The sequence below is a fragment of the Lissotriton vulgaris genome, chromosome 1_1, assembly GCF_964263255.1.
Source record: "Lissotriton vulgaris chromosome 1_1, aLisVul1.2, whole genome shotgun sequence".
Taxonomy (NCBI): domain Eukaryota; kingdom Metazoa; phylum Chordata; class Amphibia; order Caudata; family Salamandridae; genus Lissotriton; species Lissotriton vulgaris.
In genome coordinates this window covers 724570475-724597680 of record NC_141685.1, presented here as the reverse complement: position 1 = coordinate 724597680, position 27206 = coordinate 724570475, and the positions used below count along the sequence as shown (strand labels likewise).

The 27206-nt window shown below is 46.6% G+C and overlaps 1 protein-coding gene across 1 annotated transcript in view; it reads right to left on the bottom strand.

Moving 5' to 3' along the window:
* Positions 1–27206, bottom strand: part of LOC147747716 (coagulation factor XIII B chain-like) — a 444785-nt gene that overhangs the window by 215969 nt on the left and 201610 nt on the right. Inside the window, exon 5 of the mRNA XM_086926046.1 lies at positions 25986–26147. Within this exon, the coding sequence (XP_086782172.1) occupies positions 25986–26147 (162 nt within the window). The remainder of the gene's footprint in view (positions 1–25985; positions 26148–27206) is intronic.

Here is a 27206-nt window from a genome sequence, read left to right as displayed (position 1 = left end):
GCGGCCAATTTTTTCAATTTAAATTTTTTTTTTAAGGGAGGGCTGTGTGGCCCCCCTTCTTTTGATAATTTATTGTCCCTGGGGACCATATCTCCCAGAGCCTAACCCCTTTTTTATTTTTTTTTAAATTGGAAGGGGGCTGCGTGGCCCCCCGTCCCAAGGCCATAATCCACCCGGGGCATGGCCATTTTTAGGTCGAGGACCTAAAGGCTGCGCTTGCACAGTCTGGGGTTGGAGAATTAATGTCCCTCAGTAGCGCTTTGGAACCTGCCTCCCTGCCCTGTCTCCCCTCCATTGGCTGGCTTCCTAAACAGAGGCCAGCCATTGGAGGAAAGATGCGTCACTCCGATTTAGCCCCTTCTTTTTAGGATTTGGGGGCGTAAGTTTTGCTGTTCTTTAGCTCGTGACGTCGTCCGTCACTCAGGACAGCAAAACACGCCGGAAGCTTTGTGGCCGCCACTTTGGTTCCCCTGTTGAGGAGTCCGCATCTCTGCTTTCCTTTCCTCCCCAGTCAGCCGGGGCTCTGGTGCAGTTCGGGGTCATATTTCCGCACCCCTGGCTCACGTCGGTCCCCCGCGATCCCCCTTCCAAGTTCCCTTCTGCCCTAAGGTGATCGGGAGCCTGCACGCCCTGTCCCCGTCTCTGCACAAGCACAGCCGAGCTGGCACAGCCTGTGTGTGAGGACGGTTGGCTGTGTAGCAGGAAATCGCCTTCATTTTCCACACCCCACCCTCGCCCACACAGGACATGAAACCGGGATCTCGGAGCTTTGGCTCGAGTGTGCCTTCCCTCCCGAGAGCATGCACAGCGAGAAGCACTAGCCTGCAGCGCCGCCATTTCAGCGTGTTACCAGGAAACGCAGGCTGCTCCTGTCTAAGCCAGCTGGAGGACAGGGGTCGGGGGAGAGGGGTCCCCAGGTGCAGCAGCCAGGATGTCCGATCTCCTTCCTTGCTCCCCCACCAGATCGGGAGCCTGCACGCCCTGTCCCCATCTCTGCACAAGCACAGCCAAGCTGGCACGGCCTGTGTGTGAGGACGGCTGGCTGTGCAGCAGGAAATCGCCTTCATTTTCCACACCCCACCCTCGCCCACACATGACATAAAACCGGGATCTCTGAGCTTTGGGGGAGTCTCTGTCATTGCTTTTCTATTTTCCTCATTTTTTCTGCACATGGCATACTGTTTGCTCGGTGGAAGGTGATCGACGTTTGTAAAAATTGTCTCAAACTATCCCATGCATTGTCTCCCTTCTTGAATGCCGTTCCCCAATGTCCACAAATTCCCTAGTAAAATAGATTATTGTGGTAGGTACCGCTGTCTATAATCTTCCGACCACGATTTCGGCAGCCTTTGATAACATAACGTGTATGTGAAAAGCGCACGCTCACTCAGGAAACGACAGGCTGCTCCCGTGTGAGCCAGCTGGAGGACGGGGTCGGGGGAGAGGGGTCCCCGGGTGCAGCAGCCAGGCTGTCCGATCTCCTTCCTTGCTCCCCCACCGCGTCATATTATGCACGTTTAGGGTGTAGTTTAAGATGCCCAGAGGCTATTCTTTGGGTTACCAGTTATACATATTGTTACTGGATGCTTGTTCCTATACCCGAGCAACCGTCATCTGCTACCTCAGGCTAATCCGTTGTCTAGTTGGTTGACTACAACTCCCAGAATGCAGCAGGCCGACAAATGATGCCGGGGGCTGGGATCTTGGTGTTTCGAGTGGCATTTCTTCCTTGAAATGAACAGACCCTGGCTCCCAAGGAAGTGGTTTGTGCGTTCAATGGGCAGGCACAGAATTGCCTTCTTTACAAATATCTTGGTTTTCTCTACACTGTTTGATACCTCACTTAAGACGTTTCCAAAACGTTGTAAATGTCAGCAGTTACTTGTACCCAAATAAGTGATACTTAATTCAAAGAACTAAGAGTGGCGAAAGGGCGAGTTTCCCTTGTAGACTGTATGCAGAATTGACAAACTTGTATTTTTTTGGGGGGAGGGCTGTGTATTAAATACAACATTGAGTGGGAAAGTTGTCTTTCTGTGTGTGTATGTATGTATGTATGTATGCGTCTTCTTTTGGTAGGGCCGGCTTATTTACTGGTCTTTACAATTGTTTCCGTGATTTCTGGAGATGCTACCCACAGTGCAGGGCTGCTGAATCCAGGCTGCCCGGTACTCTGCAGCATGCAGCACCCCTTGACTCTTCCATGTGATATCACCAAGCGCTGTGTTTGTTTAGCTATCACTCAGGAACTTTGGTTACTGGAAGATCATTGGCCTAGTTGGTGAAACCCGGATCATACCATTTGCAGCTTCCGGTTTTAATGCCCAGAATCGGGCAAATATTCTACTTTCGATCCCGAGCAACTTCTCGCCCCTCCAGATACATTCCCCCGAAATCTGGTCCACCCAGGATGACGCCATTAAAGACTCCGAATGTGGGTAATACAGTTTAGTTTCATGTTCATTTTCACTTCCAACGGCTTGAGCTACTGGCTGAGTTCTGCTTGTTCACTTTACTGAATTGTGTGGTCCTGGGCAAACGCCATATGACTGACTACATCAGTCCGACCCCCTCCTTCTTCCCAAACCAGCAGCCCTTGGGACAGGGGACAAGGCGTCCAGGATTTGTCGGCGCAGTCTCAGTTTGTCACCATTTGTCCTGGCAGATTTCTGCAAATTTAGCACATGTTCTGGGTTTCAGAGGGGTAAAATAAAACGGGGATATACTTTTTTATGAGTTCCAAGGCAATACTTTGTGTTGGCTATTATTAATAAGCAGTTTTAGCAGGCATGATACTGGGTTTAAAAATGTTTCATTTAATTTATTCACTTGGTACCACATTCTCTGTTTCTATATTGATGAGCTCTGTCATTTAAGTCTTTCTGTGCTCTTCGGGTGATGTTAAATAACAGTCTTTCTATTTTTGTGAAATGCCTTTTTTTTCAAAATCAAGTCATCCTAGCCTGGAGTACCAAATGCTATAGTTTATATAATTTTTTTTTTTTAAATCTATTTATGGTAGGAAGAGCAATGTTATTAATGGCATTTTTGAATTAATTTCAGCCACTGGCAATCACTCTTGCCGCATTCCAATCTATTATTTTTAGCCCACCAGTTCACCTTAGTTTGGACCCAGCAATATGCAAATCTTTCTTGACCCATGGAATAGTCCAGCTCGAACTGCCACGCTGGGTCTAAACTGAGGTGGCATGGTGTGCAAAAAAATTATGGCTTGGAATGTGGCCCAAGTGATTATCAGAGGCTTAGATTAATTCACATTCCATCCATCTCTCTTTGTGTATTTCAGTGTCTAGGTGGGATGGGTGTGCCCCGATGTGGGTCCCCTACATACTGTGCCAATGGAACCAAACTATGCCTGGCTGAGCCCAATTGGGGCAAAGCCGGTCCTGGTTTGCTTGTAAATTGATACTTGTATAGCGCACTACTCACCCGCAAGGGTCTCAAGGTGCTTGTACGAATACCACTGTGGAACCCATCCTGGCTTTCCTTGTGAGACGTCCACTCCTGGGCACCCCCAAGGTGGAGGCCAGGCATCCTTAGCGTTGTGGGGGCCGTTGTGGAGATTAAGCAAGCTATTGCCCAGAGTTGTGGGACTCCATGATTGGAATAGGCACTGAGGAGAGAATTATCAGGCCCGTGGAATTTTGAGCCCAAGACCCGCTGAGGCGGGGAATTGAACCCTGGTCCCGGGCTAGACCTCTGCATCAGGGTCTGCTGCTCTAATCATTGAGCCACACTTCTCTTGAGGACCTGGCATGGCAGTTCGGGCGGCTCCCATTGGAGCAGGGTCAAAACTGATTTGCATATGACTGGCTCCAAATGGAGGTGGGATGGTATATAACATAACGATGGATTGCAGTGCGACCTGAGTGATTACTAATGGTTGAGACTAGGTAAAGCATTCAATCCTTTACTGTTTTATACACTAAAAATGTTTATATTTGGTCGATAAAATCTCAAACAGATTTTATTAGACTTACTTTCATTGAGAAGCAGCCTTCACTCCAGTAGACCAAACGTGTCATGGCTTACGGGTGTACGAAGTTGGGGCACTTTTTAGAGCACAAATGCTCAAATGGGGGAGTAGGGCGGGAACCCTGGTGGGTCTGGCGCTGGAGAGCAGAGTGAGTGGATGTGCAAAGCATCTGTGGTCTCTGGCATGGGGTGCCTTCCAGACATGGATAAACATTGAACTGCTTCCCCGCCCCCCTGTGAATGACAAAGAATAGAATGAGACAGTTCCTCCCTCTTCGGATCTTTTCATTTATTCAAGAAATAGTGCTACCCTGCTCGGACACTCTTAGCCACTGGTCACATGCACTGACAAAGCCAATTGGCCTACCTTTGTGGTAAAATGAATGGTATTTGTGATTAGCAGCAACACCGCTTTCTTTGCCCAAGACTCTGTAAAGAAGCTATTGTAGGACAGGGATTATTTTCGAAGAGCTCACAGTGTATAGTGTTTATAAAAAAATAAAAATTAAATATTTTTTTTAAGTCCTGGCAGAGTAAGATGGTCGCCTTGGTCTGCGTCTTCACGCTGCACCATACGAACACAGGGTAACGCGTCACTTTCACACTTCTCACAAGTGTACCAAATGCTGTGCACTGCCCGCTTGTGAATGTAGTGCCCCTCCCACAGCCCCATAGGCACGGGCCCAGCGCACAGGGGGCCAGGGCCACGCCTCGGGTCGCATCTGCCTCAGATTTAGTGTGGGTAAAAGGGGCTGCCGGGTGGCGCTGAGATGTGAAGCCCTTGATGTGGATGGAACATGCACACCGCCCAGACAGTGTGGGCTTCTTGGCACTGAAAGGACAGACACGGCACATGCGCATCTCACCGCCCGGCACAGTATGGATGCGAGCGTAGGCGGCGGTGCCAAGGTAAAGGCAGTTCTGCCACCCACATACAAACAACTTTTGAGTACCCAGTAAACATTTTACCCACGAGCACAAGTTTTGCACATGTAAGACACATAGGAGCAATTAAACATCCTTGCATACATGCGCTGGATGTTTCCTCCCATCGTCTGCTAGACAAATAGCAGCGCCAGATTCTCACACCAACCACACACGAAGCAGCGCGAGAGAGGTACAAGCTTCCCTTGCACACGTACAACATGAAGTGCAGCAGTGCAAGCTTCTACCACCTTGAAGAGACACAGCATACAAGGTGCAGGCTTCTCTTGCACAGAGCACACGTGCAGGGTGGACAGCAGCAGCGTAAGCTTCACTCACTTGCAAGAGGCACAGCATGAGAGGTGCAAGCTTATGTTACATGGAGCACGTGTACAGCACGGACTGTAGAAGTGTAAGCTTCACTCACTTGCAACAGCACAGTGTGGGATGGTGAGAGCACATCATGAGATGTGGGGGCCTCACACACACACGTGCAACTTGAAGTGTAGTAGGGCATGCTTCTATCACCTGCAAGAGGCAGACGTCGGTTCAGCAAGCACATGAGCTGTAACAGTGCAAGCTTCCATCACTTGCAAGAGCACAGCATAGGATCGAGCGAGCACATCATAGGCTGTGGAGAGCACAACATAGGTTGAGGCAAGTAAAACCTAGTATGTGGAGGCTTCTCTCACACGTACAGCATGAAGTGTAGCAGTGCTTCCACAGCACCATCCTTCTACAGCACCACCGCGCCATCCTTCTACAGCACCACCGCGCCATCCTTCTACAGCACCACCGCGCCGTCCTTCTACAGCACCACCGCGCCATCCTTCTACAGCACCACCGCGCCATCCTTCTACAGCAACACTGCACCATCCTTCTACAGCACCACTGCACCATCCTTCTACAGCACCACTCCCCCATGCTTCCACAGCACCACTCCCCCATAATTCCACAGCACCACCACTCCATGCTTCCATAGCACCACCACTCTATCCTTCCACAGCACCACCTCTCCATCCTTCCACAGCCCCACCACTCCATCCTTACAGAGCACCACAGCGCCATCCTTCCACAGCACCACCGCACCATCCTTCCACAGCACCACCGCGCCATCCTTCCACAGCACCACTGCGCCTTCCTTTCACAGCACCACCGCGCCATCCTTCCACAGCACCACTGCGCCATCCTACCACATTCTATGTGTGTGGCTCTGTGTGTGTGCGTGGCTCTGTGTGTGTGTGTGGGGCACTGTGTGTGTGTGTGGGGCTCTGTGTGTGTGGGTGGGGTTCTGTGTGTGTGTGGGTGGGGCTCTGTGTCTGTGGGTGGGGCTCTGTGTCTGTGGGTGGGGCTGTGTGTGTGGGGCTCTGTGTGTGTGTGTGGGGCTTTGTGTGTGTGTGGGGCTCTGTGTGTGTGTGGGGCTCTGTGTGTGTGGGTAGGGCTCTGTGTGTGTGTGGGGGGCTCTGTGTGTGTGGGTAGGGCTCTGTGTGTGTGGGCAGGGCTCTGTGTGTGTGGGTAGGGCTCTGTGTGTGTGGGTAGGGCTCTGTGTGTGTGGGTGGGGCTCTGTGTGTGTGGGTGGGGCTCTGTGTGTGTTTGGGTGGGGCTCTGTATGTGTGTGGGTGGTGCTCTGTGTGTGTGGGTGGGGCTCTGTGTGTGTGGGTGGGGCTCTGTGTCTGTGGGTGGAGCTGTGTGTGTGGGGCTCTGTGTGTGTGTGGGGGGGGCTCTGTGTGTGTGTGGGGCTCTGTGTGTGTGTGTGGGGGGCTCTGTGTGTGTGGGTAGGGCTCTGTGTGTGTGGGCAGGGCTCTGTGTGTGTGGGTAGGGCACTGTGTGTGTGGGTAGGGCTCTGTGTGTGTGGGTGGGGCTCTGTGTGTGTGTGGGGGGCTCTGTGTGTGTGGGGGGCTCTGTGTGTGGGGCTCTGTGTGTGGGGTTCTGTGTGCGTGTGTGGGGCTGTGTGTGTGCGTGTGTGGGGCTCTGTGTGTGTGGGTGGCTTTCTCTGTGTGTGGCTCTGTGGCCACGAATAATCTCTACTACGCACTAATGCTCACCTATTGCCATTGTAAATGACAATACCATTTATGTTTTAAAAAAAATTATAAAAAAAATGTCACGAGCAATGCCAATAGCTCTACCTTTAATAATGCAGAGACCATTGCATTGTAAATGCTTGTTTAAATTTTGTTTAATTATTGGAGGGTGGCTGCGTAGCCCCCCTCAGGCCATTTATGGCCCCGGGGACCCCATCCCCCGGGGCTGGCCCCATCTGTTGGGGACAGTGGGGGGGTTTCCAATCCCCCACGATCCCACCGGCTCCCCGCGTCCTGCAGGAGCCGGCATTGCTTTTCCACATGGGGAGCTGCTAAACTATCTGCTTTTGTTTTTGAAAGAGAGAGCAGGTATCCTGCTCTCTCTTCCAAAAACCAAAGCAGAGTTTGCTAGCAAACTGCAGTGTTCTTGGGGTGGGCACCCCGGCACACTGCAGGAGCTGGCTCTGGGGGGTGGCGGTCCTCAGGGCCATCAAGGGCTCCAGGAGGGAACCCCATGGCCCCCCTCCCAACATTTGCAAAGCCCCAGGGGGTGGTGGTCCCCGGGGCTTGGGGGTCCATCACGGACCCCCCAATTTTAATATTCAGAGCCCTGGGAAGGTAGCGATGCCCGGGGCGTGTGGGGGGTTTGAGCCCCCCCAAACAGATAGTTATTTTTTTTAATAAAAAACAAGCCCCGGGGTGGCGGTCCCTGGGGCTTGGGGGGGGCCTTTGAGACCCCCACCCATTTATTATCCAAGACCCGGGGTAGGTTATATATATATATATATATATATATATATATTACACAACTTCTCCAACCAGGAAAAACAACGGGTCGCACAGCCAACCTGGATTCAAACAGTAATCCTTTTTATTTCTTTTTGTTCAAAGGGCAACAGGCGCAGAGATCTACGCGTTTCGGTGTCACTCCACCTTGCTCACGATCACTGGGTATTCCACACCCACAAACATTTAAACACATTTTTTTCAAACGCAAAAGTATTTCCTGTCACATGATGTGCTAAGGATTCTGGTCCTTGTAGTTTTAAACCAAAAGTTTGAAACAAAGAGAAATTAAATTAGAATACACCCTTTTCTAAAATTAGAATACATTTAAATATTACTCAAGTTTGCATTGATTCATGCATCTTCCATTAAGCTATGTGTTTTTAACTTTGTACCGCCTTCCAATAGGCTGACTCATAATTATCATATTCAAGGATCAATTATACATATAGTTCTGATTCAAATGTCAGGTTATAGGTGCACATAAAGTTCTTCCGATTGCTTCAACCCATTCGGATGCAGGGTCCTCAGATTGATTATCAATTTAGATTCTGCTTGTCTCAGTTTCTTTGCACAGATCACCTCCCCGCTCACCTTTTGCTATGGTTTGAATGCCATAAAATCTCAGTTTTTGCCAATCACCCTGATGTGAGAGTTCCATATGCTTGGCTATGGCATTGGAGCGGTCCTTATGAATTGTAGCCCTCATGTGTTGTAGAATGCGATTCTTAAGTTCCACAGTCGTGCTGCCCACATATTGCATGGGACAGGGGCACTCCACCACATATACAGTGAAAGGTGTCTTGCACGTTATGCATTGTTTTATTTGCCATTTCTTTTTGTTAGCCAAAGTTATTTCCTTTGTTTGTTTGGCTATCTGGCACATTTTGCATCCATGGCATTTCATGAATCCTTTGGTTTTCAGCCAATCATCCTGTCTTTTCCTCTGGAAGTGGCTGTGTATTAGATGGTCTTTTAGGTTTTTGGCACGTCTGTAAGTTATCGTTGGGTGTGTTCCCATGAGTTCCTTCACTGTGTTATCCAACTGTAATAGCTTCCAATTCTTGCGGAGAATTTTACCTATCTTTTCACTTTCTTGTGAGTAGTCTGTGATGAGACAAATTTTTTTCGTCTCTGGATCATCTTCTTTGTTTTTTCTCTTCAAACATTCCTCTCTGGTTTTGGTGTTGCTTTTTATGAGACTGTTTCTTACTGTTTGTAATGGATATTTCCTTTTGATGAATCTTTCCATTGTCTTTTTGCTGTTTTTCTTCCACTCTTCTTCTTCACTGCATATCCTGCGGATTCTTAAAAATTCACCGTATGGAATGCTGTTAAGTAAAGTTTTTTGATGGAAGCTGGTGGCTTCTAGTGTGGCGTTCGTCGATGTTGATTTGCGGTGGAGGGTCGTATGTATTTGTTGGTTTTTAACATAGATCTCTGTGTCCAGGAATATTATTCTCTCTTTGCTCATATTGTAGGTGAATTTCAGATTTTTCACACTATTATTCAATATCTGGAAGTATTCCTGGAATTCTGGTTCTGATCCATCCCAGATTATTAATAAATCATCGATGAATCTTTTCCAACTCACCACTTTGTTCACAAATGATTCATTATTTGAGTTCCACGCAATTTCCTGCTCCCACCATCCCATGGTGAGACACGCATAAGATGGACTAAAGGAAAAACCCATAGCCGTCCCACTTCGTTGTTTGAAGATTTCTCCCCCGAAGGTGAAAATGTTTTGTTCTAAACAAATTGTCAGCATTTCTTGTAGCAATTTGTTGTGATTGTTGAATTCCAAAGTTCTCTCCTTTAAGAAGAAGTTACATGCTTGCACTCCCAGTTCATTATCAATATTGGTATACAAACCAATGACATCCATCGATATCAGCCAGTAGGATTCCTGCCATGGTGTGTCCACAAGACTGCGTAATAGGTCACTGGTGTCCTGTATATAGGAATTCAATTTTGACACAAAAGGTTTAAGGAAGTGATCCACATATTCTGCCATCGGCTCCAGTAATGATCCCTTGGCGGAGATTATTGGTCTCCCTGGTGGATTTTTTTGATCCTTATGGATCTTAGGCAGAAAATAAATGGTTGCCAGTATCGGGTGAGTCACAGTTAGGAATTTGTGTTCCATGTCGTCTATCAATCCTTGCTCTTTCCAGCAGTTCAACTTTTCGTCCAATTTCTTTTTAAGTTCCATTGTAGGATTGAATTTCAGTTTTGCGTAGTGCATTTGATCCCTCAATTGGCGATTTGCTTCTTTTTCATATGCACTGCGATCTTGGATTATAACATTTCCGCCTTTGTCGGCCACTTTTATTTCTATTTTGTCATCTTCCGCTAGATTCTTTAGTGCCAGGCGTTCGTCTTTGGTTAAATTGTCTGGGCCATAGTTTAATTTCAATTTGTATAAGTCCTGTATGACTGCTTCTTGAAACAAGTCCATCTTGTTTCCGGGACTTAGTTGAGGGTAAAACTTTGACTTCGGTTTTTTTCCACTCAATCCAGCACCACGTTGAGTTATGGCCTGTGAGATTGTTACTTCTTGCATCGGGTCTTGTGTTAGATTCATTAGAGTTAAGAATCCGTCTGCATCCGTCAGTTGTAAATTTTCCTCATTTGATATTGATGGTGTGGTGTCTCTCTCTTTTAATGTTTTATCTTTAAATGCTTTGGCTAGTTTGATTTTTCTTATGTACAGATATAAGTCAATTCTCACCTGCGCCAGGTTCATATGGCTTTTGGGACAAAAATGTATCCCCCTCTTCAGTAGAGATGTTTCAGTAGGTGTGAGTACTCTTTCTGATAAGTTTATTACTTGTAATTCATCCATTACTTCCGCCTCTGTCTCATCGTTCGCGTCTCCACTCCTGTCCTCTCTGTTCCGCCACTTGCTCCTTTTTCCTCTTCTGTGGCATTTTTTCCAGGCCATTGTCTTCCTCTTCCCCTTCCTCGCCGCGACTGGAATTGCGGTGCAGGGCGGTTCCGTTCCCAGTATCGTTGTTGTAATATGAGGCGCATGTCCCCTAAAAAAGGCATCCTTTTGGCATTCTCGTTTTCTTCTCTGGATAGTTGTTCATTGGATACAGTGGATGATGCTAAACTGGACATACTTGACCAAGCTATTTGTTCCTTTAGGCCATCAAATGAGAAAATGCGACCATCCGCATAATCGTTCGTGTCTCTAATGAATTTTGAGTGTTTCCTGTCCATTACCGTTTCCTCGTGTTTCTCTATTTCCGTTTCAAGGTCTTCCTTGAATTTAGTCATCTCCGATGTTAGTTTGAGAGTGGCAAGTTCCTTTTCCACTTCCTGCAATTCTTCCTTTAGCTTCTCCAAAGCAACATTTATGTGTTTTATTAGGATTGCAATCAGCCCCAGCGATGATTCAAGAATATGTTCGCCCCACTCTTCTAATAGCTCATTAGATGCATCATTGTTGTTGGGCATCAACAAAATTCTCAAACCTCTAGGCACCATTTTTGCTTCAAAATATTTCTGCAATGTTATAATTTCCCAAGATTTGTTAATTTCTTTGCGACTTAATTTTTCCCAGTTTTTCAGTTTGCTTCTCACATCCGATTTTCCTGAGGTGGTCCCTGCACCCGTTTTTTCTCTTGGGTTGCTTTTATCAAACAATTCGGTTATTTTTGTTGCTCTTTAGCTTCTCGCTTTTCCATTGTGGCGCCTGTATGGTCGTTTCCCTTTTCTGTTTGTGAAAATTTCACTTATTGGATAAACTGTTATGTCCCAGCAGTTGGTCGGTAATCTCGCAGTGACCAACAGTAGTGATTTGAATCCGCTATGTCAACAGTGGACTGATTGCGGTTTAAAACTCGGTCACCCGATTTCCCGATATCAAACCGATGCCGGTCTGCTTCATACAGCTCAGACAGTCTCCCACGCATCCATTTCATACACGCGCTTACCGTTTCTTCTTAGCGCGTGTTCATTCCTGCGTGCTGTCTTTTGCGAATGTTTCACGTTGTTGAATTCCTTTCACATCAAATTCTTCGTGTTACCAACGGCATCGGCGGTCACTGCCTCCCTCAATATGTAGCCTCCACAGCGGTTCCTTCGCAAGCATGTAACTTCTTCTTAAAGGAGATAACTTTGGAATTCAACAATCACAACAAATTGCTACAAGAAATGCTGACAATTTATTTAGAACAAAACATTTTCACCTTCGGGGGAGAAATTTCCAAACAACGAAGTGGGACGGCTATGGGTTTTTCCTTTAGTCCATCTTATGCGTGTCTCACCATGGGATGGTGGGAGCAGGAAATTGCGTGGAACTCAAATAATGAATCATTTGTGAACAAAGTGGTGAGTTGGAAAAGATTCATCGATGATTTATTAATAATCTGGGATGGATCAGAACCAGAATTCCAGGAATACTTCCAGATATTGAATAATAGTGTGAAAAATCTGAAATTCACCTACAATATGAGCAAAGAGAGAATAATATTCCTGGACACAGAGATCTATGTTAAAAACCAACAAATACATACGACCCTCCACCGCAAATCAACATCGACGAACGCCACACTAGAAGCCACCAGCTTCCATCAAAAAACTTTACTTAACAGCATTCCATACGGTGAATTTTTAAGAATCCGCAGGATATGCAGTGAAGAAGAAGAGTGGAAGAAAAACAGCAAAAAGACAATGGAAAGATTCATCAAAAGGAAATATCCATTACAAACAGTAAGAAACAGTCTCATAAAAAGCAACACCAAAACCAGAGAGGAATGTTTGAAGAGAAAAAACAAAGAAGATGATCCAGAGACGAAAAAAATTCGTCTCATCACAGACTACTCACAAGAAAGTGAAAAGATAGGTAAAATTCTCCGCAAGAATTGGAAGCTATTACAGTTGGATAACACAGTGAAGGAACTCATGGGAACACACCCAACGATAACTTACAGACGTGCCAAAAACCTAAAAGACCATCTAATACACAGCCACTTCCAGAGGAAAAGACAGGATGATTGGCTGAAAACCAAAGGATTCATGAAATGCCATGGATGCAAAATGTGCCAGATAGCCAAACAAACAAAGGAAATAACTTTGGCTAACAAAAAGAAATGGCAAATAAAACAATGCATAACGTGCAAGACACCTTTCACTGTATATGTGGTGGAGTGCCCCTGTCCCATGCAATATGTGGGCAGCACGACTGTGGAACTTAAGAATCGCATTCTACAACACATGAGGGCTACAATTCATAAGGACCGCTCCAATGCCATAGCCAAGCATATGGAACTCTCACATCAGGGTGATTGGCAAAAACTGAGATTTTATGGCATTCAAACCATAGCAAAAGGTGAGCGGGGAGGTGATCGTGCAAAGAAACTGAGACAAGCAGAATCTAAATTCATAATCAATCTGAGGACCCTGCATCCGAATGGGTTGAACCAATCGGAAGAACTTTATGTGCACCTATAACCTGACATTTGAATCAGAACTATATGTATAATTGATCCTTGAATATGATAATTATGAGTCAGCCTATTGGAAGGCGGTACAAAGTTAAAAACACATAGCTTAATGGAAGATGCATGAATCAATGCAAACTTGAGTAATATTTAAATGTATTCTAATTTTAGAAAAGGGTGCATTCTAATTTAATTTCTCTTTGTTTCAAACTTTTGGTTTAAAACTACAAGGACCAGAATCCTTAGCACATCATGTGACAGGAAATACTTTTGCGTTTGAAAAAAATGTGTTTAAATGTTTGTGGGTGTGGAATACCCAGTGATCGTGAGCAAGGTGGAGTGACACCGAAACGCGTAGATCTCTGCGCCTGTTGCCCTTTGAACAAAAAGAAATAAAAAGGATTACTGTTTGAATCCAGGTTGGCTGTGCGACCCGTTGTTTTTCCTGGTTGGAGAAGTTGTGTAATAAAAAGCGGCTTGGTTCTGCCGCAGGACACCGCACATACGTGAGCGCTGCTAGGCATGGGCGGAAAATCCGTTCCGCTCGCGGATTTTGCGGATTTTCGGGAAATCCGCAATCCGCGAGATTTGCGAATTTCCCGCAAAATCCGCAAATCCGCGAGCAGCGGATTTTGCTCGCACTGCTCGCACTGTTCGCGTGAGTTCGCGCCCCGCGAATGAGTGCAAAATTGCAGAAATACGATCTTAGCAAAACTGAAAGTAACTACTTACCAGGTTCAAAAGTTCAGGCTCATCATTAGTAGCCATTTCCTGGAGTGCTTCCTGAGGGGCCCCTCCAGAGTTCAGTTGCCAGTTGAAACTATTATGTGACCCTGCTCTGAACCTCAGAATAGTTACACATATGCCACAAAGGTCCTGAATTACAGCTAAGGGAGACAAGCAGGAGCCAGGCTGGAAGTTAAAATCCATTAATCAGCCCCTAATTCATTATTGTCAGTTGGGGCAGGGCAGGTGTTGTAACTAATTTTGCAACAATGAAAGCACTTAGCAAGTGCAAAAGATCACTAATCAGGGCGCACTAAGGAAGCAGGTGCCAGCTAAAAAAATATTCTGTGACACATGAATCAGCCCCAAATTAATTCAGGTCACTTGAGGCAGGGAAGGTGTGCTTTGCTTTGCCGAAAATAATGTACACTGGACAACCAGAGGGTGTGGTGATGAAACAGAGGGTGGCATGGGTGGGCCAGAGGGTGGCATGAGTAGTCAGAGAGTGGCAGTGATGAAGAAGAGTGTCCCAAACAGGCTGGACACGTAGAAACAACAAGTTCGCGAAACTTGCGACCCGACAGGTAAGTTCGCAATTTGCGAAAGTGTACAAAACCCTCGCGAACTGGCAGAAACACGGGCGAACACAAAAAAAAAAAAAATCCGCAAATTCGCGGGAATTCGCGGATTTTGCGGATTGCGAATCCGCAAATCCGCAAAATTCGCGAACGCGAGATCCGCAAAATTCGCTCATGCTTAAGCGCTGCGCAAACTCCTGCGAAGGAACCGCTGTGGAGGCTATATATATATATATATATATATATATATATATATATATATATATATATATATTACCTACTGGCGGTCGCCAGTAGGTAGTTATAGTTAGGATTTATTTCAATGTTAAATCTCAAAATTCTATTTGGAATAACTTTAGCGCCGGTTGACGAATCTGCCTGAATATTTCCTCAAAATGGCCTCGTTAAGCTCCGGTCCTTCCCTGAAAGTTTGGGGGGGATGCGTGAAGCGGGGGCCGAGATAAACAGGGGGTCCCAAAACGCGGTTCCCCATGTTAATTTCCCTAGGGCGGTCGACCTCACTTTTAGCCCGAACGGCTGAATGGATTTCCACCAAACTTGGCAAAATTGTGCCTTTGCTATGTCTCAAGATATGTGTTCCAGTGGATTTTGAGTAATTTAGGTTCAAAAAAATATATATATCTATGGCAGCGCCGCGGTACACGCTCCGGGCGCGCCACGCGACTTGCGCACAAAGAGCTGATTGGCTCTCGGGTGTCTGTAAATATTCGAAACAGTGCAGAGCGGCCGCCATCTTGTATCTCAGTAGGATCGAGACACGAGAGGTGGAAAAAAAAAAGGGGGAAATGACCATAAGGGGGCAGGGATAGACCCCCCTGACCCCCTAGGTTTGATGTGGGGGCCGTAAAAGGGCCCAGCGGGGCCCCTTTTTTTTTTTTTTTTTTTTTTTTATTTGCGCAGGGGAGCGCCAGGTACGTGCACCAGGAAGCAGACCGGGGAGCGTACCATTTGGAAAAATGAATATTAGAGTTTTTAAAAAATGTAGCCTTTTTTTGAAATTGGAGGTAGTTCTAAAAAGAACTGTTTTTGTTCTTCTTTTTGTTGTTTTATATTTTTTTTTAATGTTTTTTTAACCATTTTGTAATTTTTGGGGGTTTTCAGAACACTTTTATATTGTTTTTGTATTTTTTGAGGGGAGAAACGAAAAAACAGGGAATTGAAAATGGCTCAACTGGAGCGAAAAAAAAGAAAATAAATAATTAGGGTTGATTGGGACATTTGTGGTTGTCCCCAGCAAGGACGATGAGCTTTACGCTCTGTTCTCCGTAGGAGATGGTCTTCCCACAATATTTACATTTGATTCTGAAATCTGCAAATCGGGGCTGAATGCACGGCATCGTCTCACTTTCCTCTGGTGCAGACGCAGTGGGTTGCTTCCTTTTTGAGCTGGTTCTTGTTGATTGGAGAGGGTTACTGGCCAGTTCCCTCATCTCTGCAGCAGAATAGTTTATAGGATGCTTGCGCTGCATGTGGCGGATCATCATGTGATTTCCGAAGGAATATTTTTTATTAGGGTTCCCCCTAGAAAGTTCCATGTCACACATCAGGCAAGTCACCTTGGCTACATTTACCTTTTTCTTCCCCTGTGGAACCGAAAAAAACTCCCAAATAATGTGTGGTTTGGGCTGGTATGGGGTATTTTGTTCTTGGAGAAATGTTCTCCTCCCTTCTTCCTCCTCCTCCTCCTCTTCCTCCTCTTGTTGACCACCAATGAAATCTTGTGGTGGTCCTTTTGGTTGTTGTGGTGGTGGTGGTGGTGCAGATGCACCAGCTGCTGCTGCTACTGAAGCCATTATAAAGATCAAAATGGTACAGAGAGGTACAAGCAGGTCTTCCTCAGTCAAAGGACAAAGTCAGAAGAAGGAAAAAAGGTGGGGTCTTTCACCGGAAGGAAAAAAAAAATGTTTGGAACCAATGAAAAGTGTTATTTTCAGGTCACATGACCAGTGGCTTCATTATTATGAAATCAAAACTGTTATGAACCAATGAAAAGTGTTATTTTCAGGTCACATGACCCGACGCGCTTATGCTACGCGCCCCGGGGCGCGGCCGGGGGCGTGCTCCGGGTCGCGTAGAGTAAGCACGTCGGAGGTTTACGATGCGCAATCGTATTCGCACGTGTGCTTCCGGGTGCGCTTACGCCGTGCGTTTCATGCAGACGCGGCTACGCGATACGTCATGATCATGTTTTCGTTCGCGATAATGGCGCTTACGGGACGCTAACCGGTGCGCACCCCGGGGCGCTTCATATAATTACGCTTTCCGGTGCGCTCCCCGGGGCGCGAACCGGGAGCGCACCAAGGCAATTTTTTTTTTTTTTTAAATAAAATTAAAAAAAATAGGAAAAAATTGTAGGGACTGGTAGCCCGATGTGCCTTTGCTATGTCTCAACAGATATGCTCAATTGGTTTTAACGAAAGTTAACTTTGAAAAAATATATATTGGGCTACATTGGGTTTTATATATGTTAGAGCCCAATGTAGCCCAATGTAGCCAAATGTAGCCCAAAGATGGCCACCAGAGACAAAAAAACGAATGTAGCCAAAATATTAGCCAGATGTAGCCCAAATATAGCCCAATGACAGAATGTCCCAGAGTGTTCTAAAGAACAACTAGTGCGCTAAAAGTCTTACTTATAAACTGAGATTTATAGTTAGGAATTAGCATTAAAAAAACTTTGAAATTCACTGAAAAAACCATAGGTTTCACACCAGTTATAGTTAGGAATTTGCATTTAAAAAACCTAATAAATTCACTGAAAAAACCAAAGGTTTCACACCAGTTATAGTTAGCTGGAAATTTTACTGACATAAAACCATTGAAATTCCCACGTTATAGTTAGTTGGACTCACTATAACTTGCGCGTGCAATGCACTGCTGATGACGTCACATATTACATCACTCATGACATGGTCAGTGACATCACTCATGACATCACTGATGACACCATCCTTGTGACATAGTGACAGACCTCCTTTCACTGTAATGTAACACTTGAAACACATATTCAAAAATAGAAACTACATTTTTATAAAAAATTGAGATACCCATATCAGTTACAACAACCAATTCAGTAATTCAACTATCTATATACACATCCACTCATTCACCAACATTTCTATATAGTCACTCATACATATACTCACTCATCATATGAAGTGATACACCTATACATCCTGTTACACACCGACAGTCATTCAAAAGTTACTTACACACATACTCACAGACGCAAATAAACTGTTGAACATTCATTTATTTGCATATAGAGCAATACACACACTACCACCTTACTTCTATTGAAAATTACACATATTTATTCTCTTAAACAATCACTTTTCGAAACACATACTTATTTAAACAGGAACTCTTACAATCTCTTACTCTCACATATACTCACTTATATGCATCAATATTCACATATTCTAGATTAAAACATATATAGTTACTGTTTAAAACACTAGTGAGACAGTCATTTACTCACTAACATACACATATACACACTATTCAACCATACAGTCCTGCACATATGTAGTCTTCAAAATACATACAAAAAAGAGTCAGTCACTCATGCATCAATGTTGTAAGTAATTCCAATACTAAACAATACAAACACTCATACTGATACTAATAAAACATCTAATTATCCATGTACATACACATGTACCTACTCACCAACCCATGCAGCTACTTATACACAAAGTGAAACACTAATATATATATTTAAAAATTTAAACATTACTCACTAATAATTATTTTTCAGAAAGACACACATTCACTGGATGGTGTCATCAGTGATGTCATGAGTGATGTCACTGACCATGTCATGAGTGATGTAATATATGACGTCATCAGCAGTGCATTGCACGCGCAAGTTATAGTGAGTCCAACTAACTATAACGTGGGAATTTCAATGGTTTTATGTCAGTAAAATTTCCAGCTAACTATAACTGGTGTGAAACCTATGGTTTTTTCAGTGAATTTATTAGTTTTTTTAAATGCAAATTCCTAACTATAACTGGTGTGAAATCTATGTTTTTTTCAGTGAATATATATATATATATATATATATATATATACACTGGGCAGGTAGGATTTCCAAGCCGTGCCCCCGCCAAATGGATTCCTATGGTTGGGAGGTTGAAGCGGTTGAGGACTGGAGGAAACACCGCTGTTCCAGTGACACAATGACATGGGGCTCTGCAAAACATTGTAGCGCTAATCCCCTCCTTCCCGCAATACCTACCAGAAAATGTCACTGCATGCTGGGACTTGTATGCGCTGTTTACCGGGCGAAATACAAGAGGTATAGGCGACTGGAAAAGACTACTGGGGGAGGAGCTGCGCTCTTCGAATCAGGATAGGGCAGGACATTTAAGCTCAGATACACGCCCGTATCCTGAAATACTTACACCTGGCGCTGAAGAAGGGAGAAGTACGCCGAAATGCATTCGCCATAGAGGGTGATACAGAACTACCACGACCTGTGTTGCAGAATAAAGGCGCTTCCAAAATATTCCCCTGTTGTGGCCTTTCTCTTTTCCGAAGGAGGTTCTGGACATTAATACAGCACGTGTACCAGTGTCGCGCTTTAAAGACCCAAGCTTCCTCAAGAGGCCCTGGATTCGCTGGTCTCCCCTTCTGTGGATTTCTTTTCTCCGGTTTACCGGAACGACCAGGACCCACCACCTAGCCGGGGAGGAGACATGGTGGTGTTGTTGTCATTGTACATCACGCTGGGCAGGTAGGATTTCCAAGCCGTGCCCCCGCCAAATGGATTCCTATGGTTGTGAGGTTGAAGCGGTTGGGGACTGGAGGAAGCACCGCTGTTCCAGTGGCACAAAGACAGTGGGGCTCTGCAAAACATCGTAGCGCTGATCCCCCCTTCCCGCAATACCTACCAGAAAATGATACTGCATGCTGGGACTTGTATGCGCTGTTTACCGGGCGAAATACAAGAGGTATAGGCGACTGAAAAAGACGACTGGGGGAGGAGCTGAGCTCTTCGAATCAGGATAGGGAACGACATTTAGGCTCAGCTACACGCCCGTATCCTGAAATACTTACACCTGGCGCTGAAGAAGGCAAAAGTACTCCGAAATGCATTCGCCATAGAGGGTGATACAGAACTACCATGACCTGTGTTGCAGAATAAAGGCGCTTCCAAAATATTCCCCTGTTGTGGCCTTTCTCTTTTCCGAAGGAGGTTCTGGACATATATATATATATATATATATATGTATATATGTATATATGTATATGTGCAGCAAATCTCCTTCCCGAAGTAAAAGAGCAGAGACCCAAGGGGAAACAGTTGGAGGCTTTATTTTGAGGTAAATGGCGGATGCATTTCTGGCCGGTGATAGCTTTCGTCAGCGCCCAAAGCCTCCTCAAGAGATGCAGCACTCTGCTGGTAAGTCCCGCCCATTTTGAACCCGTGGTTACAGGTCCGAACCGCCCCTTAGCTCTTGAAACAGCACACCTGTGTAGCACCCAGATGGTAGGAGGGAACTACAAGTCCCAGGGTTCCCGGTGGTAGGTTCCTGGCGATATTGCTGGGGGGGTGAAGAAATGGTTTTCTTCTTGTGCATTCGTGCGGGAAGATAAGTGCGCCCTCAAAAATAAAAAAACAAAATGTGATGATTTTTAAAAAAAGCAGCTTTGCAGTCCACAAAATATCGCCTCCTCAGCTCCCCTGTACCGCCTCAGCCACAGAGTCCAGGGATACATATGGCAGGGACTGCAATGACAATGCACGCTGCCCAGAGCGAGGTTAGAATGCCCTCGCAACTGCCAAATTTCTTCCCGGGCTCCTTGGCGGACATAGGGCCATCCAAACAACTTTGGCGACACACGGAACTGCAGCAGTTCAAGCCAGTGAAGTCCACGCCCAGAGTGAAGCAGGGGTACTCTGTAATGCGTCTCTGGCTGACACATTGGTATGTGCAGCAAATCTCCTTCCCGGAGTAAAAGAGCAGAGACCCAAGGGGAAACAGTTGGAGGCTTTATTTTGAGGTAAATGGCGGATGCATTTCTGGCCGGTGGTAGCCTTCGTCAGCGCCCAAAGCCTCCTCAAGAGATGCAGCACTCTGCTGGTAAGTCCCGCCCATTTTGAACCCGTGGTTACAGGTCTGCACCGCCCCATAGCTCTTGAAACAGCACACCTGTGTAGCACCCAGATGGTAGGAGGGAACTACAAGTCCCAGGGTTCCCAGTGGTAGGTTCCTGGAGATATTGCTGGGGGGGTGAAGAAATGGTTTTCTTCTCGTGCGTTCGTGCGGGAAGATAAGTGCACCCTCAAAAATAAAAAAACAAAATGTGATGATTTTTTTAAAAAGCAGCTTTGCAGTCCACAAAACATCGCCTCCTCAGCTCCCCTGTACCGCCTCAGCCACAGAGTCCAGGGATACATACGGCAGGGACTGCAATGACGATGCACGCTGCCCAGAGCGAGGTTAGAATGCCCTCGCAACTGTCAAATTTCTTCCCGGGCTCCTTGGCGGACATAGGACCATCCAAACAACTTTGGCGACACACGGAACTGCAGCAGTTCAAGCCAGTGAAGTCCAAGCCCAGAGTGAAGCGGGGGTACTATGTAGTGCGTCTCTGGCTGACGCATTGGTATGTGCAGCAAATCTCCTTCCGGAAGTAAAAGAGCAGAATCCCAAGGGGAAACAGTTGGAGGCTTTATTTTGAGGTAAATGGTGGATGCATTTCTGGCCGGTGATAGCCTTCGTCAGCGCCCAAAGTCTCCTCAAGAGATGCAGCACTCTGCTGGTAAGTCCCGCCCATTTTGAACCCGTGGTTACAGGTCCGCCCCGCCCCTTAGCTCTTGAAACAGCACACCTGTGTAGCACCCAGATGGTAGGAGGGAACTACAAGTCCCAGGGTACCAGGTGGTAGGTTCCTGGCGATATTGCTGGGGGGGTGAAGAAATGGTTTTCTTCTTGTGCGTTTGTGCGGAAAGATAAGTGTGCCCTCAAAAATAAAAAATAAAAATGTGATGATTTTTTAAAAAAGCAGCTTTGCAGTCCACAAAACATCGCCTCCTCAACTCCCCTGTACCGCCTCAGCCAAAGAGTCCAGGGATACATACGGCAGGGACAGCAATGACGATGCACGCTGCCCAGAGCGAGGTTAAAATGCCCTCGCAACTGCCAAATTTCTTCCGGGGCTCCTTGGCGGACATAGGACCATCCAAACAACTTTGGCGACACACGGAACTGCAGCAGTTCAAGCCAGTGAAGTCCAAGCCCAGAGTGAAGCGGGGGTACTCTATATATATACTCTTATATATATATATAACCTACTGGCGTAGTTAGGACCTAGTTACCATAGGAAAATCGCAACATACTATTCCCAAACACTTTGGCGGCGATTGACGAATCTTCGCGAAATTTTTCAAAACTTATGGCCCGCTCTGGTCCGCTCCTATCTTGAAAGTTTCGGGGTCATTCGGCAAGCGGGGGCAGAGAAAAAAGTGGGGGTCCCAAAATGTGTTTTCCCCATGCAATTTTCCATAGGATGCTTTAGGCATGGCTACAGCCCGAACTGCTGAACGAATTACACCAAATTTGGCAAAAAGGTAGCCCTTGGTTTAGAAAGAGCCCTTTTTGTTAAATGGTGTAAATCCGTTCAGTAGTTGCTGAGAAAATCAAAATTAAAAAAAGTTATATAACCAGAGGGTTGCAGGATCCGTGCACCCTCCCCATGTCGAGTTTCATGCTAATTGGCTGTCAACACTCCAAATCAGGAAGTGTTGGCCGCCATCTTGTGCCTTGGTAGAACCAAGGCTCAAGACATCAGGAAAAGAAACGCAAAAAAAAAAGAGAAGGGGGCAGGGCAAAAACACCCTGACCTCCTTGGCCTGCTTAGGAGGTCCCCAAAAAAATATATATTTTTTTTAAACCGCAGGATGCGTGCTGGATGCGCAGATCTAGCCGCGAAAAAAAAACCAACGAAGCGCAGGGTCCTGCGCCTCGTTAATATTTAGCCCCCGGGTGGACCAAGTCCCAGGGGCAATGTTTATATTATAATGGGGGGCCCAAAGGGGCACCCTGGGGACCGCCACCCCCCCAGGGCTTTTCAAAAGTATTTGCAGGGGGATCACTGCCCCCCCCCCGCAGCCCCGGGGACCGCTGCCCTCGGGGCTTGGATAATAAATTGGTGGGGGGCTCAAAGGCTTCCCAAGTCATGGGGACTGCCACCCCCTGGGGCTTTTATAAAATATTTGCGGGGGCACATGGGCCCCTGCTGTCCCGGGGATCGGCACCCCGGGGCTTGTTTTTTATAAAAAAAATATAAATACCTGTGTGTGGGGGCACGAACCCCCCCACATGCCCCGGGGACCACGACCTCCCCGGGGCTCTAATTATTTAAATTGGGGTGTCGTGACGGACCCCAAGCCCCGAAAACCTCCACCAACCGGGGCTTTGCAAATGTTGGGAGGAGGTCCACGCGGCCCCCCTCCCGGAGCCCTCGATGGCCCTGGGGACTGCCACCCCCCAGGGCCGGCTCCTGCAGTGTCCCGGGGTGCCCACCCAAGCGACACTGCTGTTTGCTATGGAAGGGCAGGAGCCTCGCGGCTCCCGCCCTGCCATAGCAAACTCTGGTTTGGTTTTGGGAGGAGAGAGCAGGGAAACCTGCTCTCTCTTTTAAAAACCAAACCTGATTGCTTTTCACCACGGGGAGCTGCATGTTTGCAGCTCCCCATGTGGAAAAGCAATGCCGGCTCCTGCAGGAGGCGAGGAGCCAGCGGGACCGTGGGGGGATTGAGGTCCCCAACAGAGAGGGCCAGCCCCGGGGGATGGGGTCCGGGAGGGGGGCCATGCGGTCCCCCCTCCTCAAAAATGATAAAATAAAATAAAATACAAGGCAGGCCCTGGGGGATGTGGGCAATGCAGCCCCCCTCCAAAGAAAATAAAAAATAAAATTATGGCCATTCCTCGGGCCGATTATGGCCTCGGGAGGGGAGCCATGTGGCCCCTTCTGATTTTTTTTATTAAAAAATTACATAGGAGTCAAGCCCTGGGGGATGGTGTCCCTAGGGCCAATAAAATAGGAAAAGAAGAGGGGCCACACAGGCCCCCTTTTTAAAGAAATACAGTTAAAAAAAAGACCGGCATTGCGCCGGAGGCCCGCCCCCTATCTGCAGCACTCTGGAACTAATTCCCCTTTAATACTGGGGATCCCTGGGGGCCAACCAGCCCACCAGGAACCTCCAGTATGCGCCAGGGAGCTGCAGTGCAGAGAGGTGTTCAGAGGCCACACCCCTTTTTACACCTCTCTGCAACTCAACCCTGAGGGGACCCTCAGGATTCAAGGGGACTTAATCCCCCAACTTAAAACACGCAACGGGTCGCGTTTGCACAGTGGTGAAGGGAGGGGGCGGGACCTGAGGTAACGTGTGCAAACACACCCTGTGGTGTGTTTTAAGTTGGAGAATTAATTCCTCCTCAATCCTGAGGGTCCCAGGGGGCCAACTAGCCCACCAGGTACCTCCAGTAAGTGCCACCGAGCTGCGTTGCAGAGTGTTGTAAAAAGAGGCGTGGCCTCTGAACACCTCTATGCCACGCAGCACTGTGGCGCCTATTGGAGGTCCCTAGTGGCATAGTTGGACCCAAGGGACCCTCAGGATTCAAGGGGACTTAATCCCCCAACTTAAAATGAACATAGGGCGCATTTATACAGTGGGGAAGGGAGTGGACGAGGACTGAGGTGACGTGTGCAAACACGCACTGTGGCACGTTTAAGTTCGGGAAATAATTCCCCTGCAACCCCGGCGGCCCCTGGGGGCTAACCTGCCCACCAGGTGCTTCCAGTCAGTTCCACTTAGCTGCGTTGCAGAAAGGTGGTCCAGGCCGTGCCCCTTTCTACACCTGTCTACAATGCAGCTCTGTGGCGCTTACTGGAGGTACCTGGTGGGCTAGTTGGACCCAAGGGACACTCAGGATTCAAGGGGACTTTATCCCTCAAATTAAAACGGCCACAGGGCGTGTTTGCACACATGTCACCTCAAGTACCCCCCTCCCTTCTCCAGTGTGCAAATGCGCCCTGTGGCGTGTTTTAAGAGGTCATTTTAATCCCCCTGCCCCATTATGTACTAGGGTCTTACAGGGGAGGTCATGGTAATCACAGGGGTACCCCAACGCATAGTGTTCTCTAGTGTATGTAGGTGTTTTCACTGTATTCTAAGTGTCTTTCAGCATAGCACTGGTTCTAGGCCTGGTTAGTCAGATTCAGTTACCATCAGTACCCGTCAGAAAAAGCTGTGGCTATAGGAGGACGTTCTGCTCATCTGGTGGTTCTTTCTTTACATCTCTTCTTCTTCCTGCACTTTTCTTCGTCTTTGTGGACTTCTGTTGCTTCTTTCTGCATTTCCTTTTTTTCTTTCTGTGCGTTTTTTCTTCTTTCTTCACATGTCCTACCTCTGTAGGCATAGTTAGAAACTAGCATTTAAAAAAACTTTGAAATTCACTGAAAAAAACATAGGTTTCAGGCATGTTATAGTAAGAAATTAGCATTTAAAAAAACCTTAGAAATTCACTGAAAAAACCATAGGGTTCTGGGGTGTTATAGTTAGTTGGACATTTCACTCGTACAAAACCATTGAAATTCCCCTGTTATAGTTATTTCAGCAAACTATAACTCACGCGCCCGCAATGCACTGCTGATGACGTCACATATTACTTCACTCATGACATGGTCAGTGACATCACTCATGACATCACTCATGACATCACAAATGGCATCAGTGCAGCTGGTGCGTTAATGGCATGTAAAAGGCAAGCCACTTTGCTCCTGTCCACACCTAGACCAGGCTCAGAGAATTTGAGGTTAAATCAGAGGTAAGCACAGACTACCTATGATATTTACAATATGCTCCCTCCTACTGCATCCAGACCTTGAAAACATTTGACATAAATATCTCTTTTTAATGTGCAACCAAGCTCCCACATGCATTTCTGTCAAAGCTGTGTTCAGTAAGAGTGTCTGTAAAATGACAAATGGGTCAACCAGTTAGGTGCTTAATCTTTATTGTGCGCTTTTAAACACCAGGTGCCATATTATACATTTTGCCCTGGGAGTGCAACAGGTGTGTGTACCTTCTTTGTGCACCCATGGGGCTCAAAAGTACTACAGAAGTGGCTGCAGGCACCTGTGCGTCCCCTTCTGTAATACTGATAGCGCTGGTGCACATGTAGCGTCAGTGCTATCATGAGACAACTTTCCCTTATTTGCATGGAGGCGTTGCCCCATGCAAATGAGGGAATCACATTGCCTCTGCGCCCGCATTGCATTACCGACATGCACACAGTTGAAAACATGCCTTTAAGAGGCACACTCAAAGTGTAACACAGGAGGACTCTCTAAATGTCTCCTCAATATGGTTAGCAGGGCTGTGGGTCGGAGTTCCAGGCAGCCGTGACACATTTTCGTTCACAATGTTTAATAGTTTATTAGTGTGTTCAATTATTTACCTCTGCAAGAAGGAAGCTTTGGATACCATCCAAAGTAATAGCACTGGACTTTTTCAGCTCCATCCAATTTTAATCCTTCTTGACATTTAAGTTTTGCAACATCACCATTTTTAAAGCTCCTTGTGCGTCCTCTGGAACCAACATTTAGTGAGCATGTAATTTCTGAAAAGCAACAAAGAAAGAATTTCTTTGATGGCGAGAAACTAGACTCCAACATGGAAATGACAGTACAACCAAATGGTAGCTTTATGTATAGGAAGAAAAGTACTATTAAGGGTACAGTTGGCAAGAACATCTGTATAGTGCTTTTCAAACAAAGCAAATGTGAAAGTTCATTATAGGATTAACACCACTGGCCCTACACTGAGATATGTTGAACAAGATGGAACTGCTGTTTATAGCTGGGTAAACACCTCTGTTGTTAACAAATAATGAGGGTCATCCTATAGGGTATGCAGTCTGCAGCGGGCCTTTAAAATCCAGAAAAGCCCCTCAATTTCCTCTGTATTTAAATCTCATGGAACAAAGTTGGGGTTTTATGGTTCACTACTAATCTGGATGTCATATAGTTGTTCTTGTGTACATACAATGCTTTTGACACCCTCTCCCATTGCATCTTAATCACAAGACTCCACAATGCCATGTCTTCGACAAGGCACTGGACTGGATCCACTCCTTCCTGACAGGCTGAATGCAGTGAGTCAGACTACCCCCATTCCTCTCAGAACCTACAGAGGTCAGCTGTGGAGTGCCCCAGGGCTGCTCCCTGAGCCCCACCCTCATCAACATCTACATGGCTCCCCTCGCAGCCATCATCAGAAGCTGAGGACTCAGCATAGTCTCCAAAGCTGACGACACCCAGCTGATCATCTTCCTCACCAATGACCTCAAAGGAGAGAGAATCAACTTTTACAATGGAATGAAGGCGGTTCCTACCAGGATGCAAGACACCTGCTTAGAACTCAACTCATACAAGACCAAAGTACTCATCCTGGGACCCACCCCCTCAGCCTGGAACGACTCCTGGTGGCCTGTGGCACTAGGAACCCCTCCTATCCCTGCGGGCCTTGCACGCAACCTTGGTATCATACTGGACTCTTTGCTCTCAAAGACAGCCAAATCAACGCAATATCCTCATCCTGTTTCCACACCTGCTTTGAAAGACATTCAGATGGCTCCCCACAAAATCCAGAAAGACAGTCACCCACGCACTCATCACTA